Genomic DNA, 20,505 nt, shown 5'->3' on the forward strand with positions numbered 1-20,505 from the left:
TGGCGCATCCTCTCGCGGGTTCCTTGTTTCCCCCAACGAGTACCAACTCCGGGGGCGCGGTGCTTTCTGGGTGTTGTGGTTTATGTTCCAGACAAGGGCCTACATCAGCGGGGTAGCGGGTTTACTAGAACTACAACTCCCGGAGTGCCCCACGCGAGGACACGGGGCGTTTGCGCTAGCCGGGCCGAGCCGTCACGGCCAAGGATCCGAGGACCCGGGAAGCCGGCTGCGGCGGGAGGAGGGCGTGCGCGTGCGCGCTGGGCCGGCTCGTCCTGTTCTGTCCCAATCATTGTAAACAGGCGGAGGCTGGGCGGGGTGGGAATGGGGCTCCCGCGGCAGGCCAGGGGGGCAGCGCAGGAGGCGGCGGTTGTGGCGGAAGCGTGAGTGCGAGGAGGCGGCGGCTGCAGCGGAGCGGACGGTCGCTCGGCGGCAGGCACTGGTCAGTGGCGGGGAGCGGTCGCTCGCGGGGGTCGCAGCGCTGCGGCGGTGTCCGTGGGAGCCGTCTGGCGCCCGGCCTCGCGCCCGCGCCTGTCACGCAGCGTGCTGGGCTTGGGATCCCGGACTCGGAATGGGAGTTGGGGGTGGGGGGCGTGGCTGCCCCGCCTTACGTTGTCCGCGAAGGCTTCACTCGAGCTTGCTCCTTTGGGGTGGGTCACGCCGCCTGCGGGACAGGCCTCTCTGGGAACACCCGGGTGTATCCTGAGCTGCTCTGGGACCCAGGGGCTAGTTGGGAGTCCAGCTGCTTCCTCGGAGCTTCCAGGCCTCGGGGCATCCCTGCGGGCCACACCTGGCCGGAGCTGAGGCCGGAGACTGGCCTGACGCTGCCTTCCGGTTTATGGGTCGCATCTGGCTCGTCCACCTGTCTCCTTGCATGCCGGCCGGGTGGAGTCGGGGTACAGCTCCTGCTGTCGCCCGTGCCAGGCGTTGGGCAGGGTCGATCCTGATTGCACTGGTACTTGTTTCAGGGTTCAGTAGAAGTGCTCAGCCAGATCCGGGGTTGAGAATTCCATTCTCAACGCCTTTTCAAGCGTTTTCGTGCCATATGTCCTTAGTCGAGGCCAGCTTTCTTTTTTTAAATATGTCGTTGTGAAACAGGTTTGACAAAATATCCCACTTCCAGTCCCCTGAAGTAGCGCTGGTTCAAGTTTGGAGATTGTTACAAGGCTTCTTCCGAAGACAGCAGCTTGTGTACCTTAAGGTTCTTAGAGATCACAGCTGTTTCCATTGGAGGACTGTGCTTGTGACAGAAGTGCTACAGTGTGTGCATTGAGCTGTTGTATTGCCCAACCTCAGTGATGTTGGTGGAACCGGTGTGGCCTAACACTGGTGCTTTGGGTACCATTACCCCATACTTGGCAGTTATTGACAAAGTACTTAGTGATGAGTTAGAGGCCTACTTTTGGTTTAGTGTTAAGACAGCACGTGGAAAGGAAAGGTCCTCTCACTTTCTGTAGTAGGAATTATCTCAGTGATTTCAGGGTCCTGGGTATCTTCCTTGAAACGACTAACTCCTGTTAGTGGTGTTGGCATTTACAGGGGTCTGGGGTCAGTAGAGTGCTTCTCATTTTTCAGTGTGTCCCATAGATCTAAGAGAGATAGGTTAATTTAATGGTAGATGCTGTTAAATAATTTTTTAAAAAATATCTAGAAGCCAGCTGGTGGTGGCACACACATTTATTCCCAGATGGAGGCGGAGGCAGGCAGAACTCTGTGAGTTCGAGGTCAGCCTTGTCTAACAGAGGGTGTTCCAGGATAGCCAGGGCTAAACAGAAATCCTGTCTCAAAAAACAAACAAATCAGAGAGAATCTAGAAACAAGCTAAGATAACTGAATTTGCTGTCTTTTCAAAAGGTGGTTTCTCATAATTTTACAGGGACCATTTTCCTCGTAATTGAGAGACTGAAGTGGCGTTTTTAAAAGTATGTACTGGGGCTGGAGACAGGGCTCACTGGTTAAGACATTTGCAGTGTGACTCTTGGAGAGTTACAGGGTTTGGTCCCCAGTAACTGTTCCCAACTGCCTGTAAATCCAGCTCCCAGGAAACCCAACATCTCTGGTCTCCACAGGCAATTGCTCACTTCCCCCATAATTAAAAATAATAAAAATCTAAAATAGCAAATATTAACTTTGTTTTGTACAGTTACATTTGCATAGTCACAGCTTGGGAAGAAAAGATTAGGTCCACAACAGCATCCCAAAGTATGTTCTGTTATTTTCTTGTTTTGTGGTGGGGATGGGGGTGGGCAGGGTGGGTGGGGTCTCATTGTGAAGTCCTGGCTGGCCTGGAGCCTCCCTGTGTGGATGCTTGAACCGAGATCACAGAGATCTCCCTGCTTCCTGTTCCTAAGTACCAGGATTAGATGTATGTCCAGCTCTTCTTTTCTTTTAAAAAGAAAGTTCCTGATAGACGTTATGCTATGTAAGACAACTTGGGGAAAATGCAGATGGTTTAGAATACAGAAGTATATAAAATATATCGTTTTGAACATACACCCACACACACCCACACACACACGGACATGTCCTGGGTTTGAACCCGAGGTCTAGGACATGTCAGAAGAGCACTCAACCACTGCTCTACAACACTCATCTTGCAAACTACAGTATGTTCCTAAGGTTGGGTAGAAAAGGGGGCGGGTTCTGTGAATATATGCAAGACGTAATACTTGAGAGGGACTGTGGGAGAGGGCAGTAGATAGGAAAGGACATACGTGTTAATAGTGATGAAGATACATGTTGGGACTGTTCGGCGGAAGATATCTAACACTGTATAATCAATCAATGAGGCAGCTGTAGAAGTGGTGGGCTGTCATGTCGGGCACAGTGTAAGCAGAAGTGTGTGAAACAAGCTACGTAGACCACACAGTTGGGTCTGCAGGGACTATCTCTTTCAGGCAGAGCTGCATGTGGTGCTGGAGAGACAGGAAACTGGGCGATAGTCTGTATACCATCAAAGCAGTTTCAGCTTTGCCCTGCCAGCAAATGGGAGCCATTGAGACACACTGGAGAGGGTGGGGGTGGGAGCAACAGCCTGGCTAACCTTGCCAGCCCGACCGGCAGTCAGCCCTCTGCTGTAGATTTTATGTCCTTAAGGGTCAAGCAGAATTAATTGGAAAAGGTGTGTAAGGCTGCAGGAGTCAGGCAGAGCCACATCGGAAGCGTTCCAATCAGGTGCGCCATGTCTGTGGCTGTAGTGTTGACCGTGCCTTTTGCTGAAGATGAGGCTGGGGGGCGGGGCATGCTGAGGACTTTAGCCACCCTTGGCGCCAGGTCAGAAAACAGTTTGTGGGATGAATTGTGGAGTGTAGACTGCAGAGCACATAGGCGGTAGACTGAATATGGAAAGGGTTTAGAAGTCTTCGTTATTCTCAATAACTGAGGTGAGAAGTGGGGTCTAAAAAGAACAGCGTCAGGATACAGATGGCAGAAATACTTAGAGAGCACACTGAATAGAATTCAGCGAAAGTTGGTTATGGAAAGCGAGGGTGACTTGGATCCCATTCTGGTTGCTTCGCAAGTGACGGTAAGATAGCCTGAGACAGAGGCTAGAGGAAGTGGAGTGAATTTGAGGAGGAATCCCGTGCTAGCCTCTGTCACGTTGAGTGGATGTATCTGTGACTGTCCAGGCAGTCTGCGTGCTCTGTCATCCTTTTAGCTGTATTAGGCTTTAGCGGCCGAGCTATGTCTCCAGTCCTGTCACAGTTTATTGTAAGTGGTGGCTGAAGCCTCTGGGTTAGGAACTACCACCCAGGAAGAGTTTGCCAACAGCGAACTGCTCCAGGAATGGGCCGCAGAGATCAACAGAGGAGGGTATGTAGGAAGGTGACCTTCAAAAAGTTTGGTAATGTCGAGGCATCCATTAGGAAATCCTGTCATGGAAGCCAAAATAGGATCTTTTTTGTGATTTTGAGATACAGTCTCATTCTGTAGACCATGTTAGCCTTGACCTCAGAAGGAATGCCCCTTTCTCCCTCAGCCTTCTAAACGCTGGGGTTAAAGGTATGAGTCATTGGTATAGCTGATAAGGTCAGTTTTTAAAAAGACTGCTATTCTTCACCCTCCAGGAAACAATATGTAAGAGGAAAACACTGACAGGTGTGGGGTCAGCTGGCTAAAATCCCAGCACTCAGGACTATCACAGAAAGGTTGAGGCCAGAGAGCAAGGGGCCTATCTCAAAATACAAAATGAAATATCAGTGCTAAAGCCAGCTGGAAGATGTACTTGAGATTTTCAGAGTAGGGGCTGGAAAGATGGCTCAGAATCTGATAGTCCTTATGCTTTCCAGGGACCTAGGCCGGGTCTCAGTCCCCATGTTGGTGCTTTATAACTGCCTGTGCCTAGCTCCTGAGGGATGGGACACCTTCGGCCTCTAGGAGCACCCACACTATCCTGTACTTTGTTTTTTTCTGGGAGCCAGGGTCTCTTTGTATAGTCTTGACTGACTTGGAACTCACTGTAGAGCAGGCTGGTCTTGAACCCCTGCCTCTGCCTCCTAAGTGCTAGGATTAGGGTTGTGCATCATTATACCCAGCTGTGCAATTAAAAAATAAAAAATAAATATTTCAATGCTCTAAAGAGTTGGCCAGAATAAGAATGATGAATCTTTTGACTGTGATAAAGATGCTTAGCGACAGGTTGAATTAAATTTATGGTAGTTTAGTAGGGGGAGAAACTTCATATTCACTGAGTTAAGAGGTCAGAGGGCAGAGATAGCAGACTGAGACCCCACACCCCCGACCCTTGGTTTTCCACTTTCAGTTCTGTGAAAGGGTTACTCTAGCTCACGCTTGTCTGGCGCTCAGCCCTGCCTTGGTCTCCCGGTCGCTGGATAGCAGGCATGTGCCAGCTGTGGGGGGAGGGTGGAAAGTGGGGGGTGGCAAAACATCTGGCAGGTGGGATTTTTAACATGCCAAACCTGCTAGAAAAATAGCATTTCCTGAGATACAGTCCTGAACCCATAAAATAACCCTTGTGTGTGTGCTCACTCATGTGCACATGGAGGCCAGAAGTGGGGATTGGGTACCTCCCTCAGGAGCTGCCCACCTTACTTTTTGAGGTACAGACTCTCATTGAACCTGGAGTTCACTGGTACAGCCGATGGTTAGCCTTCTGAAGAGATTCCTGCCACTCCCTCCCGAGCCCTGGCATCATAGGGACTGAGAGTTTGTGCTCCACCCAGCCGGAAGTGGTGCAGCGGGATTGAACTCCGATTCTTATGCTTGCATGACAAGGAACTTGGAGAACGAGCTATTTTTCCAGCTCAAATGTAGCCTTTTCAAAAGTTACAGGTCAGTGTGAGCATGGTAACTGGCTTACATTCTAGTTCATTTTCTTTCTTTTTCTTTTTCTTTTTGGGGGCGCATTGAGACAGGGTTTCTCTGTGTAGCCCTGGCTGTCCTGGAACTCACTCTGTAGACCAGGCTGGCCTTGAACTCAGAAATCCGCCTGCCTCTGCCTCCCAAGTGTTGGGACTAAAGGTGTGTGCCACCACTGCCCGGCTTCTAGTTCATTTTCATCCCCCCCAAGCCCTGTCACCTCCGCAGTCACTCACTGGTCTTCCTGTCATTAGTGCACTTTCTGTGCCTGCTCACTGCCTGTTTTGGAAACTTAATGTGAGCGTACTCATGGTCGCTCATTACTGACTTTTCCTGTCAGTATCAGGGGAAGGACTGTCTCTGTATTGTGGCCAATATCAACACTGTAGTATGTTCTGAATACTCCTCCACTGTCCAGATACACAGGTTGAACACCACCAACCCCAGAGTCCAAAGGTTTGGATGTCCGGTTCTCATCAGAGAGCTGCCTGGGATGAGACCCCCCTGGCCAGTGTGTGCCTGTAGAGCACACCTGTAGCTACATTAGTTGCTTTTCATTGCCACAATAAAACACCATGACTAAAAGCAGCTATGGAGAAAAAAGGGTCTGTTGTGGCTCACAGTGCCGAGGGATCAGAGTCCACCATGGCAGGGAGGCGTGGCAGCCAGAGCAGGAATGGTGGTTGGAGCAGGAAGCTGAGACATCACATCTCCATCCTTACACAGGTAGCAAAGAACAAACTGAAGCCTCGCTCACTTTCTGTTTAATTCAAAGTTAATTTTAAGGGTTGAGGAGATAGCTCAGTCAGTAAAGTACTTGCTGGGTGCTTTACTTAGGGTTCCCATTGCTGTGAGGAGACACCATGACCAAGGCAACTCCTATAAAGAAAACATGTAATTAGGGCTGGCTTACAGTTCAGAGGTTCAGTCCTTTACCATCATGGCGGGAAGCGTGGCATCGTCCAGGCAGATGTGCTGAAAAGCAACTGAGAGTTCTACATCTTGACCTGAAGGCAGGAAGAAGACCAGGGAGAGACTTTCTTCCCAAGGTGGCGGAGCTTGAGCCCTAAGAGCCCTCAAAGCCCACCCAGACCCCCACAGTGGTGCACTTCCTCTAAGAAGGCCACACCTATTGCTGGAGGCCACACTTTTTTTTTTGGATTTGTTTTTTTTTTCGAGACAGGGTTTTGTTTTTTTTTTAAAGATTTATTTATTTATTATATATAAGTACACTGTAGCTGTCTTCTGACTCCATAAGAGGGAGTCAGATCTCATTACGGATAGTTGTGAGCCACCATGTGGTTGCTGGGATTTGAACTCAGGACCTTCAGAAGAGCAGTCAGTGCCCTTAACCACTGAGCCATCTCTCTAGCCCGAGGCCACACTTCTTAACAGAAGCACTTCCCACGGGCCAAGAATATTCATACCACCACACTGGTAAGCATGAGGACCCGAGTTCAGTCTCCAGAACCCGTAAAAAAGTTGGATGTGGTGGTGTGTCTGTGTAATCCCACTGCTAGGGGTCAGAGACAGTGGATGCCTGGTGTTTATCAGGTGTCAGTCTAGCCTTAATACAGAGCTCCAGGTCCCAGAGAGAGACCTCACCTAAAAACACAAAACCAAAACCAAAGGGAGTGGTGAGGATGAGAAGTTGCCCTGTGGCCACTCTGTGCACATGCATTCACACACATGAACACACATATAAAATTAATTTCAGCTGGCATATGACTGTAATCCCAGCCCTTAGGAGCCTGAGGCAAAGGATCTCGGGTCTGAGGTTAGTATGCACAATTAGAGAAATTAATTAAGAGAAAAATGGGGGAACGAAAGAACAATAAAGTCCTTTCCTGTAGCCTGCGGTGATGCTGCACTCCTTTAATCCTAGCACTCGGGAGGCAGAGGCAGGTGGATCTCTGTGAATCTAAGTCGAGTCTGCTCTACAAAGTGAATTCCAGGATAGCCGGAGCTGTTTCACATAGAAACTCTGTGTTGGGAAAACAAAACAAAACAAAAACCCCAACCAAACAAAAATAACCCTTTCTTTTTCAAACTTTTGGTGTAGAATCTATATATCCAGGTACTTGCTCTGCATACAGATAACGGGCACTTAGTGTCTGCTCCTGTGCTCCAGAGTGCTGAGACACACAGCTAGGTCATGGACTGGCAAGATGGTCTAATGCATGGATACCTGTTGCCAGACCATACATATACCATGTCATGACACACACATATGCACATACATAGATAAATAAACGCATATACACATACATACACACACACATATGCACGATGGACCTAGATAATCTGCAGACTAAAGCCCACTTTGTTTGCCAGCTAGACTCTTGTCACTTTCCAACTTGCCTATAACTGGATGGAGGTCAGGGTGAGAGGGGAACAATGTGTTTGCATTAAGCATTAGCATTAGTCGTTATGTGCTGTTAGCGCACTCATGTGCACAGTGGGTCTCCTCATGGCATCTCCATACAGACATACAAAATCATGGATTTTGTCCCCACTCACAACCTGCCACTCTCTTGGCTCTGTTCCTCCCACTCATCTCCCTTCAACCACTTGTCTCTCTTTTGCGACCCAGGGGTTCTCCTTGGGGCTGCTTCTGGGAAGAGGCATGGAGTTTATTTAGAGGGGTGTGGACAGCAGGGCACTGGCTCCGTCACAGAAGAAAATGTCTTCTTCCTTCCCTAGCCACATGAACTGCTAGTAAATCCAAAGGGAGGGTGGAGCCTTGGGAATCCCGACCCCTAGCTTGTGTGTGTGTCTGTCTGTCTGTCTGTGTCTGCACGCTCATGTGGTGGTGGCGGTGGCAGGCAGGGTCTCAGTATGTAGCCTTGGCTGGCCTGGATTTGTAGATCAGGCTGGCCTTGAACTCTTAGAGATCTGCCTGCTTCTGCTTCTCAAGTGCTGGGAATTCAGATGTGCACACCACATGCATCTGGCTTGATATTGGTAAAGGACATGCTCATCGTGCATAAGGGTGAAAACCTGCTCTGCTTGGCCGTCCACTCTGGCTGCTGAGACCTCACCCGAAGGAGCTGCTTCAGAGCAGCTCGTGTCTTCCAGAGGTACTTTAATAATTGCTACCTGTTATTTTAAAGGATTTATTATTTATTTGTATCTTATGTGTATGTATTTTGCCTCACGTGCATTGTGCACTGTGTGTGTGTGTGTGTGTGTGTGTGGTACCTACAGAGGCCAGAAGTGGTATTGAATCTTACGGAACCAGAGTTGCAGATGGTTGTGAGCTGCTGTGTGGGTGCTTGGAACTGAACCCAGACCCTCTTGCAGGAACAGCCAGCACTATTAACTGCTGAGCCCTATAGGTGTTTATACCCACAGAAGCAGATGTATGCATGTCAGTGTGTACATAGTCTATTCTCAAACCGTTCCAATATAACTGAGCACTTACCATGTGGCTCTGCATCAAAGGTGACTGAAAACCGTGGTGGTAGCCCTCAGAGTGGCTGTCAGAGCTGGTGCATGATGCGGTGAGGCATGGCACTTCATCAGTCAGGGTTACGGTGATTCAAGAGCACTCAGATTGGAGAGGCAGGTCCTGGAACCACCCACTATGGAAGGAGGGAACCAATTCCCAAAAAACTGTCCTCTGACTTCCATGCATGTGCAGTGGCATGTGTATGCCTGCCGCTCATCCACACATGCATCGCACACACACATACACAATGATTTTTCCTTTTTTGTAGAAAACATCAGTGCTTGAGTCTTGGGAGATGGCTCAGATGGTAAAGTGCTTGCTGGGTAAACATGAAGACCCTCGTTCAGTTCAGTTCTTGGCTTCCACCCAAAAGCCAGGCATGATGGCACGCCTGCCGTCGCTGTGGTGGACTGCTCAAGCTTACTGACTAGCCAGGTGCAGTGAATTGATGCGCTCCAGGTGCAGTGGAAGAGTCTCCCTAAAGCCAAGGTGGACAGTGATAAAGGGCGACAGCTGTGGTAATGACTTGTACATAGATGTGCACAGATGCCTGTGTGTATCTGCAGGAACACATACGTGTACCCTTCCACACTCATGCATGCTCCCTCCACACAGACATACGTGTGCTTTACACACCACACATACATACACATATACATATACATGTATCTGCCACACACACATGCATGTGCCCCTCCACATACACACATACATGTGCCCTTCACACACACATACATGTGCCCTTCACACACATACATATACCCTCCACACACATGCATGTACCTTCCACACATATGTATGTTCCCCTCCACACACACATGTATGTGCCCACCACACACACACACACACACGCATACGCCCCACCACCCACATACATATACCCTCCACACACATACATGTACCCTCCACATACACATGCATGTACTTTCCACACACATGCATGTTCCCTCACACACACACACACACACACGTATGTGCCTACCACACACACATGTGCTTTACCACACACACATACATGTGTCCCTACACACACATATATGTACCCTCCACAAACGCACTTGCTGTGGTTGCTGACTTGAGTTTCCTTAATATCAAATATTTATTCAAGATTTGATTATGGAAAAACAGAAAGTACATCCAGCTTGTTAGTATGTAAAGTTGTTTTTGTCTTTCATAGGTGGTAAAATTACATAGACACACCAAAAAGCTTTAGAATTATTTATTTCTGTGTAAGAAGGTAGGTGTGTGTGCACACCACGGTGCTTGTAGGTCATAGGACAGCGTGGGTATCAGTTTTCTCCTCCCATTCTATGGGTCTAACTAGCAGGTTCATTGACAAGCACCTCTACACACTGGGCCATTTCTCCACTCCCACAAATTGTTTTAAAATAAAATTTATTTTTTATTTATTTATTTTTTTTTGGAGACAGGGTTTCTCTGGGTAGCCCTGGCTGTCCTGGAACTCACTCTGTAGACCAGGCTGGCCTCGAACTCAGAAATCCTCCTGCCTCTGCTTCCCAAGTGCTGGGATTAAAGGCGTGTGCCACCACCACCCAGCTAAAATAAGTTTCTTTATGAGTGTCAGTAACATACCTATATACCTTGAATTATGTAAAAATTTCTTGAGCCGAAAGGAGTCATGAATGGAGAAAGTGTGAGAATCTCTGATTTGCATCTATTACATGCAAATAAGGCGTGGCCTTATAGAAGGCACTTGCTTGTCCCCAGTCGGTGATGTTTACAAGATGTTTAGCAGCAGATCCTGTGACTGTGACAGCATCAAGCACCTCGGTTGAAGGAGAAAATGAAATTCACTCATTCTTAGGTAGCTGAAGTTTTTGGCTGCTTTGTTTGCCTATGGGACTACAACCTTGAATCTTTGAGGTCAGACTGAGTTGCTCTGTCATTTCCTATTCTGTGGGAATTTTTCTACAGAACTTTTTTTTGTCACCCTACCCCAGAAAATGGAGCTTCACAAAATCATTGAGAGGCTCACCAGCAACCTGCTGTGCTGCAGCAGCTTTACCGGATGGAGGCTGTGCGCTCCCAGCAGGCACTGTGGAGCCGAGCCTCTCCCTCAGATGTGCTGTGTGCCATGTGCCCCGGGTTTACCTGGTGTGTGTTCCTGGGCGTTGGGTGCCGGTTGGGAAGCCACAGGGAGATCATTTTTATCTAGTTCTATTCTAACCAGTGAGTTTTATTTTTATTAAATAAGGTGTGTTAGTCCTCTTCCCCTTGTGAAATTCTAAACTTCAGGTTTTCTTGAGAGGAGATGATGCGATCATGACATTGCAGTAGGTAAGAGGTCTCCCTGTAGAAGGATGTCATAGTTCTTGAAAAATGCCTCACTGTTTAGTTCTTGGAGATAGTACTACATTTTAAAAACATGTTTTAATTATTTTTAATTACACATAGGTGTGTCTCTGTGTAGATTTGTGCATTTGAGTGCAGGTGCCCCAGGAGGCCGAGACTCTCAGATCCCTTGCGGGCGAGCGGGCGGGCACTGGGAACCAAGCTCAGGTCTCTGCAAGAGCAGCAGTGCTTCTTACTGCTGAGCTCGCGCTCTCTCTCTCTCCCCCCTACCCCTGCCCCCTCTTCCCCTCCCTCTCCCCCTCCTTCCCTCCCTCCCTCCTCCCTTTTTAGCCAATGAGGGCCCCTTTCTCTTCTTACCTAGCTAGTGACAGCGCTCTGGCTTTGTTTCAAGGTGGGCCCCAGTGGGCTTTGGAGTCACGCCCCACACTCTGGTCTTGGCAGCAATGCCCCACTTGCTCCCTTCACTCGCAGGCAGTGCTTGCAGTTGTCAGGGCGCTGTTGGTCTGAGTAGCTGAGTTTTCATTGTCTAATATTGGAACCCTCAGAGGTTAGAGCTTAGTATAGACCACTGGACTGTTTCTCTAGATTTTAGCTTCTTCAGGTTAGTCTTACACTGACAGTTTTCCAAGTGATTTGTTAAGTTTTCTGTCTTCTGCTCAGTAGTCCTTTAACAGTTGCTGTTAGTAAGGGGAACGTATACACTAGAACCTGTTACAGTGTAACTACAGAATGGCACAGGTTTTCAGCTGATTCTGCCTGCAGGGCTTGTTTTAGGCATATTACTTTACTTTGTCACAGGATGCTTGGAAGCTGTGGGGGAAACAAATTATGTAGCTCAGTGAGGGGACACCAATGAAACGTTTGTTAGGATATGCACCTGGGGGTAGGAAAAAGCCAAGTAAAAGATTAAGGCTGATGACTTAAAAGGAAAAAACCAAATGAGTAAAGTCTCTGTTAAGTACACTTTAATGATGTTAGTAGGTTTGAGAGGATTGATTCTATAGCAGCTCAATTAGATAGTAATTGGTGTGTGGGACGTTCATAGGGAGTCACTTCCCTTGTCCCTGCTGTCCTTTGCCTTAGACATGTCACTGGAGGATCTCACACCCAGCTGAGGGGTTGCTTCTGATCCACCTTACAGGTTAAGGCAGCAGTGTTCATGGTTCTACTGCGTCTTTTAGCTGTTTTCAAAGATGCGTGACTTTTTTCTGTGAATTATGGATTTGTTTGTTATGTTTTTTAGTTGAATCCAAGAAATTCAGAAGGAAAACCAGGAAGTGATGTGTTTTTGTGTGGGGAGCTACTGCTGTGGACCAACCTTGGGCCAGCAGCAGTTGGGGGATGGGAGGCAGAGGGGCCTGTGCTGTCAGCCTTCAGAGGATCGTGGGCTCTGGGGCTGTGAACACCCCTCAGAGGAGGAACAGGATCTGCCCGGTGTGTGCTGCAGTCTCCTGGGATGCCTTCAGCCTTCCCCTCATTCCCTATACTGGTTTTGCTTGTATCCCTTTTGCACAGTAAGTCTTAGCTGTGAGTACAACTTACCTGGCAGTTGGCAGTTAACACTTACGTGTTAATTGCACAGCCGGGGGCATCTTGGGGCCCCTCACATATAGAGTTGGTCGTGAACCCTCCCAAGTGTATTTTTCTTGAAGCTACTTCTTTTGGACTTTTTTTTTCAATTTCCCAATAATATACTTAAGTTAATATCTTTCTCTTCTTTTCTTCTTTCTTAAGTTTTTCTTTTTTTTTTTGAGACAAGTTCTTGCTATGCATATAGCCAAAGCTGCCTTGACCCCTCTCCACAATTCACCCCTGCCCCTCCCAGTGCTGGGAGTTACAGGTGTGTGCTACATGATCATCTCTAAAATGGCCATTTCTTGAGATACCAGTTTTGAAAGCACCTGGTAGCTACTGCATTGGATGCAGGTTCGTGTCCTGTGCTCCGGTTCCGTGCTTTCAGCCCTGCACTGCGGGGGTCCTCGGGTGTGGTTAAGTCAGCCTTCATCCTTTCCTAACTCGTCAACTGCTTTATAACACGGGAAGCAGAAGCTGCTGTTTGGCTCCTTCGTTAGAGATGGCAGGTAGCTCTTCCTCGATCTGCTTCCTTTGCTGTCCCCCACAGTCACCCCATGGCCCCAGCGGCACGTGTCTCTGCAGGCTAGGTGGTCTCAGGCTCAGTTTCCCACTGCCTCCCCTGGGGGCTCTCAGGGGTCACTGTCTTCTTCCTCAGTCTGCTGCCTGGGTTTTGAGGGCTTTTGAGAAGCTGTGTGGGAAGCAGAGTTCTTGATGTCCTGTGAACACCGCCATTTTACTCCCATTCGTGAATGGCTTTTGGAGCTGCCAGGGTTTTTAAGACACTGCTTTAATGCCCTTAAGCTCCGCTGTCCTGTTGGGAAATTGAACCTGGCTTCTGTGTGTTTCTGTGCCCCTCCCCCCTACAGGAAAGTTTCCTGTCTCTGCCTGTCTGTCTCTCTCTCATTCTCTGTACTCTGAAATTTCATGTGTGTTGTTAGAAACACTTAGTGCCCTTATTATGTAGACCATTTTGTTCTGGGACAGTGCCCTTTCTTTATTTGAAAACCAAGAGTGAATTATTTATATAAACACTGTTTATAAAACCGGCATTCCGGAGAGGTGGGTGGGGTGAAGCTTACATAGGTTAACTGGCAAGAATTGAGCCCTAGCCTGTGCTCCAGGCTAGAATGGGCCACAGAACAAGATGCTCCTTTAGAAAAGCAACAACTCCTCACAAAACGTGCCCCAGGAATGCTCTGAATTGTGGGTGTGTTCGTTAATGTTCAGATGCAAGGTCGTGGTGAAACAATATTTTGATCTCTAATAGATTAGGTTAGAGACTTCTGATTTGTAGATTGTTTTGTATAATTTATTTTTGCTTCATATACATTGGTGTCTTCCCTCTATGTGTGTCTGTGTGAGGGTAATCCTCTGGGATTGCAGCCACACCCACTTGTAAGTTGCCACGCAGATGCTACGATTATTCATTACTTTTAAGAACCATGAAAATGAAAAGACAGTAAGCAGGAGAGATGGCTTAGTGCTTCAGAGACTTGCTGCTCCTGCAGACGACCTGAGTTTGGTTCTTGGCACTGGTCTTAGGGGCCTCATGGCTGCTTAGAACTCTAGTGCTTAGGGGATCTGATGTCTCTGGCTGCCCCCCCCATACACACACACAAACACTGAAATGTTTAAAGTCATAAAGCTGCTTTAGTGTATTTAAGGCTGATAATTATTAATAATGGACATTTTTAAAATATTGAACCAGTTGACTTTGTAATTGGCTGAACAAGCTATTAGTTCTCTCTCTGTGTAGCCCTGGCTGTCCTGGAACTCGCTCTGTAGACCAGGGTGGTCTTGAACTCAGATATCTGCCTGCCTCTGCCTCCCAAGTGCTGGGACTAAAGGTGTATGCTATTTGGCCAAGCTGTTGATTTTCTAGATAAGCTGTTTATGTTTGACTGATGTTCAGTGAGCCAGCATGTTTGCTTTTGAAAGCTAATTATGGAGATTTAAAGCTAATTATGGAGATTTAAAGCTAGTAGTTTTAATAATTTTTTGTTCTGTATTTATATTTCATTTTTGTAAGGGTAGACCGTTGTCTTTTGTGCTGATTAATTGTACATGAGCAGAGAAACCACTTGAAAGGTTCTTGTTCTTAAACATCTGTCTGACAATTGTCAGTTCAGTTCTCTCTCTGGAGAGCACTCATTTGTCACATATGAACCAGCCCTGTGATCTCATTTCAGAGTCACTGGAAACTCTTATTTTCGTCAGTTCCGCATGGAGACCTAAAGAGAAGAGTACGCCAGGATCACATGTAAATGTGGGGGTAACTACCATGCAGGGGCGCAGGGTGTTGAATGTCCAAATCTGGCATTGTAGGGCAATGGCGATGTGTCGCTCAGTGGTTGAGAGCCCTTGCTGCTCTTGCAGACAACCCAGGTTTGGTTTCCAGCAACCACATTGGGTTGTTCAAAGGTGCCCGTGACTCCAGCTCCAAGGGATCTCTGCCCTCTCCTGGCCACCCTGGGGACTGCATGCATTTCAAGCACATGTACGTATTCTCTCACACAGTGGGACATGGAGTAAACCAACCAAACAACCGCCAAACTGTCATTCTCTGCAGGTCTTCCTGTCCTTAGGCTGCACTGGGCACATTCCTGTGTGGTTCTTAGCTTTGGCATTGATCAGTAGGCCTGGAGCTTGCCCCTCCCCCATCTGAAGTGTGATCTGCCACCCCAGCCCGCCTTGTGCTTTACCAGCCATGTCTGCTTCCCACCGTTACTTTTGTTGACTACACACGAGGGCATACATGGGCACAATAGGAGTGTTTATCATTTAGCTGTGTGATTGAGGGAGGTTACCTAAGCTCTCTCTGGTCTTGGTTTTTTGGTTTGTAAGTAGAACGCCTCTGATTTCCCCATGAGTATGCTGTTTGTTAATTATCGGATTCCCAAAGCCTGAGTACTCCCCTGCCCCTGTCTGAGTTGGAATTGAAAGCTAAGGGCATGGTTTGTGGCTTCTTCATTTTACCAGCAGTACATGTGTTGGGAACAGATAGATAAGAGTTCATTAAGTAGACATTTGAAGAGTAAGGTGTTCTGGGTTATGTTGAGCAAGCAAGGCAGATAGCTAGGTGAGTATGTAATTCAGTAGGTGTGCTCAGGATGCAGGGCCTGTGGTGGTGGGATGGCGGCTAGGGAAGGGCGAGCCCCGGGGAAGGGTTGCTCAGAACGGACCTTTTTTTGGAAAGCTTTATTAAGATCTAATAAATTCCCCTAAAATACCCATAAAATATTTCTGGATATGGTGGCACAGGGCTGTAATCCTAGTACTAGGGAGGTACAGGCAGGGGGATTAGAAATTCAGGGTTATTCTTGTATTAATAGAATGGTTTAGAATAGAATAGAATAGAAGAATAGAATAGAAGAATAGAATAGAATAGAATAGAATAGAATAGAGTAGAGTAGAATAGAATAGAATGGCTTGTGGTTAATTCTCCACATAAAGAACTGGAGGCCAGCCTGGGCTGCATGAAGCTTTGTCCTTAAAAACAAAATAAAAGAAAGCACCAGGCATGTTGGTACCCACCTTTAATCCCAACACTCAGGAGGCAGAGGCAGGAGGACATCTGTGATTACAAGGCCAGCCTGGTCTACATAACAAGTTGCTATGAAGAATTTTTTTTATGTTTGTTTAAGTACAGAGTGTCACTGTACAGCCTGGGCTAGCCTTAACCTTGGAATCTCCTTGCCTCTGATATCTGAGGGTTGAAGATTACACATGTCCATCTCTGCGTAGCTTTTGAACATAGCACCTTGTGGATTGTCCATGAAAGGAGAAGAAACGACTGGTTTAACTCTCTATGCTTGTCTGTTGTAGTGGAACCACTTCCTGTTTCGGATTGAGTGAACAAGGGCTCCTTTGTTTCCGGATAACTGCCACACAGAATAGATTGATTCTTGACATGGGACCATCTGATCACACATGACAGAACATTGTAGTCTGTGAGCTGCTATTATGTGAGCCATTAAACATCATTTTAGCCATTGTAAATATGATATGACATATATAAGTTGTTCTTGTAAACTTATGGCCTTTGCAATTTGTCATTAATGGTTGCTTTGATGGAACACAGTTTAAAAATACTATGATTTTTATGTAGAATATCTTAAAATGAAGTCCTTTATATTGATGAGGTTTTTTAAATTTTATTTTATTTATATTTTTAAAGATAGGGTCTCTCTACAGAGCCCTGGATGTCCTGGAGCCCATCTACACACACACACACACACACACACACACACAGAGAGAGAGAGAGAGAGAGAGAGAGAGAGAGAGAGAGACTGACCATGCTGGCCTCTCTCAGACTCACTCAGACCTACCTCCTCAGCCTCCTGAGTGCTGGGATTAAGGGCGTCACTACCACACCCAATGATTGACTTCTTTTTTAAAAGGCACTCCTTATTGTTTGGGGTCAGAGCTTACTCTGTAGCCCAGGATAGCCTGAGACCTGCTCTGTTGCTCTGGTTGGCCTCAGACCTGCTGCTCAGTTTCTGATGCTGGAATGGCCGGTGCCTGCGGCTTCCTTGAGACTTCCAGTTGTCTTCTGCGCCTGCCCAATTCCTGAGAGTCCCAGTGCTTCAGGCTCTGAGAACTGAAGTATATCATCCCTGGAATGTGACTTGTGATAGTAAGGTCACGGTGGGGCAGGGGTTTTGACTGTAAATGCAGTTTCATTGCGGAGTGCTCGCGTGCTTTTGCTGCTTGGTTAGCAGGTGCTGACTGCCCATGCTCTCTTCGTGCAGGTGTAATGGATAGGTAACAGGAGACCGCTTCCTTCCTCGTCAGGGCGTCAGCATGACCGAGTGCTTCCTGCCCCCCACCAGCAGCCCTAGTGAACACCGCAGGGCAGAGCATGGCAGCGGGCTGACCCGGACCCCTAGCTCAGAGGAGATCAGCCCTACAAAGTTTCCTGGATTGTACCGGACTGGCGAGCCCTCACCTCCCCATGACGTCCTCCATGAGCCTCCTGATGCAGTGTCGGACGATGAGAGAGACCATGGGAAGAAGAAAGGGAAATTTAAGAAGAAGGAGAAAAGAAGTAAGTGCTAGGTCCCTGAGCTCCCGCACAGCCACCTCCTGTAGGTCCGTCTGTGCTCCTGCACAGCCGCCTCCTGTGGGTCCTTCTGTGCTCCTGTACAGCCGCCTCCTGTGGGTCCTTCTGTGCTCCTGCACAGCCGCCTCCTGTGGGTCCGTCTGTGCTCCCGCACAGCCGCCTCCTGTGGGTCCGTCTGTGCTCCCGCACAGCCACCTCCTGCTGAGATGATCTCCTGAGAGACGTGGACAGTGCCCACATCTCTAGCTGACACATCTCAGGCAGCTCCTGCTCTAACCCGCAGGCTCTGTCCTCTTCTGAAATGTATCTAGACAGATACTCTCATTTGCCATGTTCTGTTCTGTGTGTTTTGGTTTCTTAATTTGTCTTTGTGTCACAAATAAAGACGACACCAAATTTCCAGAAAGGGTAAGTTTCCCAGTCTATAGTTTAAAAGTGGTAGTTTCAAATGATACCTACAAAGTAGAAGTTGGAATTTTGCTTAGCTAGTTAACCCTTTAAGGTTTTGTGGTCATTTGAGAACTCTGTTGGAACTGTGAAAGAAGTTATCTGTCTTAGCATTTCCTTCTAGGTGTCTCTTCCTAGAGAGGGTTAATGTTCAATTGTTGCTCTTTAGTATGTTAAAAGCAAATAAGGTTAATTTAAGTATTACTTTTTTAAAAAATTCATAGTATGTTAAAATTGTCTGGGAAGTTACAGACTTCATGACTACAGTGCTACTTGATGCTCACTTGGACTGTGGCGATCGCAGGACCAGGTGATGAAGCCACTGCCTTAAAGGGAGTTTCCATTCCTGTCCCCAGAGGTCACACGTTTCATCGTTTCATCACCGGTTGACTCTGCCTGAGATGGCGGTTAAGAAAATGAAAGCAAGCCGGGCAGTGGTGGCGCACGCCTGTAATCCCAGCACTTGGGAGGCAGAGGCAGGCGGATTTCTGAGTTCGAGGCCAGCCTGGTCTACAGAGTGAGTTCCAGGACAGCCAGGACTTCACAGAGAAACCCTGTCTCAGAAAAAAAAAAAAAAAGAAAGAAAGCATTTGATTGGTTGGGTTGTTGGTTTGGTTTGGTTTGGTTTTCAAGACAGGGTTTCTCTGTGTAGTCTTGGTTGTCCTGTAGACCAGGCTGGCCTCAACTCAGAGATTAGCCTGCCTCTGCCTCCGGAGTGCCAGGACTAAAGGTGTGCGCCACCACTGTCCCCTACTTGCCTTTAAGATTTTTGCCATTTTGGTTAGTCCAAGGTTTATAGTGTTTTAGGTTAAAAGATAATTTGGGAACTATTTATACTCTTTGTTATAAAGTAACTTGTAAGAAAACAAAAACAATAGACGAGTTGGGGTTATTCCACACAGCAAAGGTGGGGCTCAGGTTCAGAGGGAGTGCTGCTGCTCCCCAGGGGACCTGGGACCTCTGACCACTGCAATCCCAGGGACCTGGTGCCTCTGCTGCCGCCACTGATAATGGACACACACACACACACACACACACACACACACACACACGGGATAATAGTAGGAAGTAAGTTCCTGGACATTGTAGCCCACACATTTAATCACTTGGAAGGCAGAGAGGCAGGCGGATCTCTATGAGTTCAAGGCCAATCTGAGTTCCAGGGCAGTCAGAGCTATATAGAGAGAGACCTTGTCTCAGATAGATAGGTGTAGGTAGGTAGGTAGGTAGTAGATAGATAGAAAGTAGCCAGTCAAAAGAGAGCAAGGTGGGGGTGCGCCGAGCACAGTGACGCCTGCCTGCCTGGAGCCGGACGGACAGACCGGACCCTAACCCTAACTCTGAAGCCGGTACAGAAGCATCAGCTGTGGCCCGTTTACGCCCACCTGGGTACCACAGTGAGACTCAGTTCAGAACAAACAGACGCAGATCAGTGTCGGCAAAGTTTTAAAAGGGACAGTTTTTATTCTTTACATTATTCTTTACATTACATTATATAAATTATCCTTACATAAAGAATAATCAGCTTTCAAATAAATGAGACAGACTATATGATTTATTTACTCAAGCTTTACAGTACATTGGCTGAATAGTTATTATTAATCTTTTTTAATCCTCTAAGCTAATCTTGCTATCTCCCAGCCAATATCCCTGGGATACTGCATTTTAGTATTGGTCTGGCTTTCTCTGCTCCAGGTGTGTTTACCCTTCACCTCGAGGGGGTGAAGTCTCTCCCTCCTCCCTTTCTCCCCCTTCCACCAACCCCCTCTCCTTCTCCTTCCTCCCTGTCTTTCTCTCCTTCCCTTCCCCTCCTCCTCCCCCTCCCTTCCTCTGGTGGAAAGTCCAGCCCTCTTCTCTCCTCTGCTCAGCCATTGGCTGGTCAGCTTTTATTGACAAATCAGATAGTAAATGGGGAGCAATGTTGACATAACATTGAGCCTGGAGATTCTTAGAATAAGCATTACAGTGCCATGTCCAGACTCAGCCAGATCTAGGGGCAGAGAAATCAGCATTTGAATAATACATGGGCCATCTTTACATAGGACCCAGTAACATGATGCTACAAACTAGCAGTTCTGAATTGGTGTTAAGGCAATTAGTATCTTTGTCAGAATGCAAAAATTGCTTCTGATGTGTCAGGCAATAATTACATTCAGCCTTCAGTTGGAAAGAGGCCATAGTCCATGCTCCAGAAAGGCAGGTAATGGGCGGGAGAGCAGAGTTGTAAGGAGGAACTGGAGCACATGACCAGTGCACAGCTTGTGATGTGCTTCACGTAGGCCAAGGCCCTGGTCCCGTGTCTGTTTTATAGGATTGATCTCATTAGTCCTCTGCGTTTAGT

The 20,505-nt window shown here is 47.6% G+C and overlaps 1 protein-coding gene across 1 annotated transcript in view; it reads left to right on the forward strand.

The window, feature by feature from the left end:
* Positions 1 to 297: 297 nt before the first annotated feature.
* Positions 298 to 20,505, forward strand: part of Ralbp1 (ralA binding protein 1) — a 40,473-nt gene continuing 20,265 nt past the window's right edge. Inside the window, exons 1-2 of the mRNA XM_052192213.1 lie at positions 298 to 439; positions 17,407 to 17,702. Coding sequence (XP_052048173.1) covers positions 17,459 to 17,702 — 244 coding nt within the window. The 5' untranslated portion in view covers positions 298 to 439; positions 17,407 to 17,458. The remainder of the gene's footprint in view (positions 440 to 17,406; positions 17,703 to 20,505) is intronic.

This window comes from Apodemus sylvaticus, chromosome 9 (genome assembly GCF_947179515.1).
Source record: "Apodemus sylvaticus chromosome 9, mApoSyl1.1, whole genome shotgun sequence".
NCBI classification, from domain to species: Eukaryota; Metazoa; Chordata; class Mammalia; order Rodentia; family Muridae; genus Apodemus; species Apodemus sylvaticus.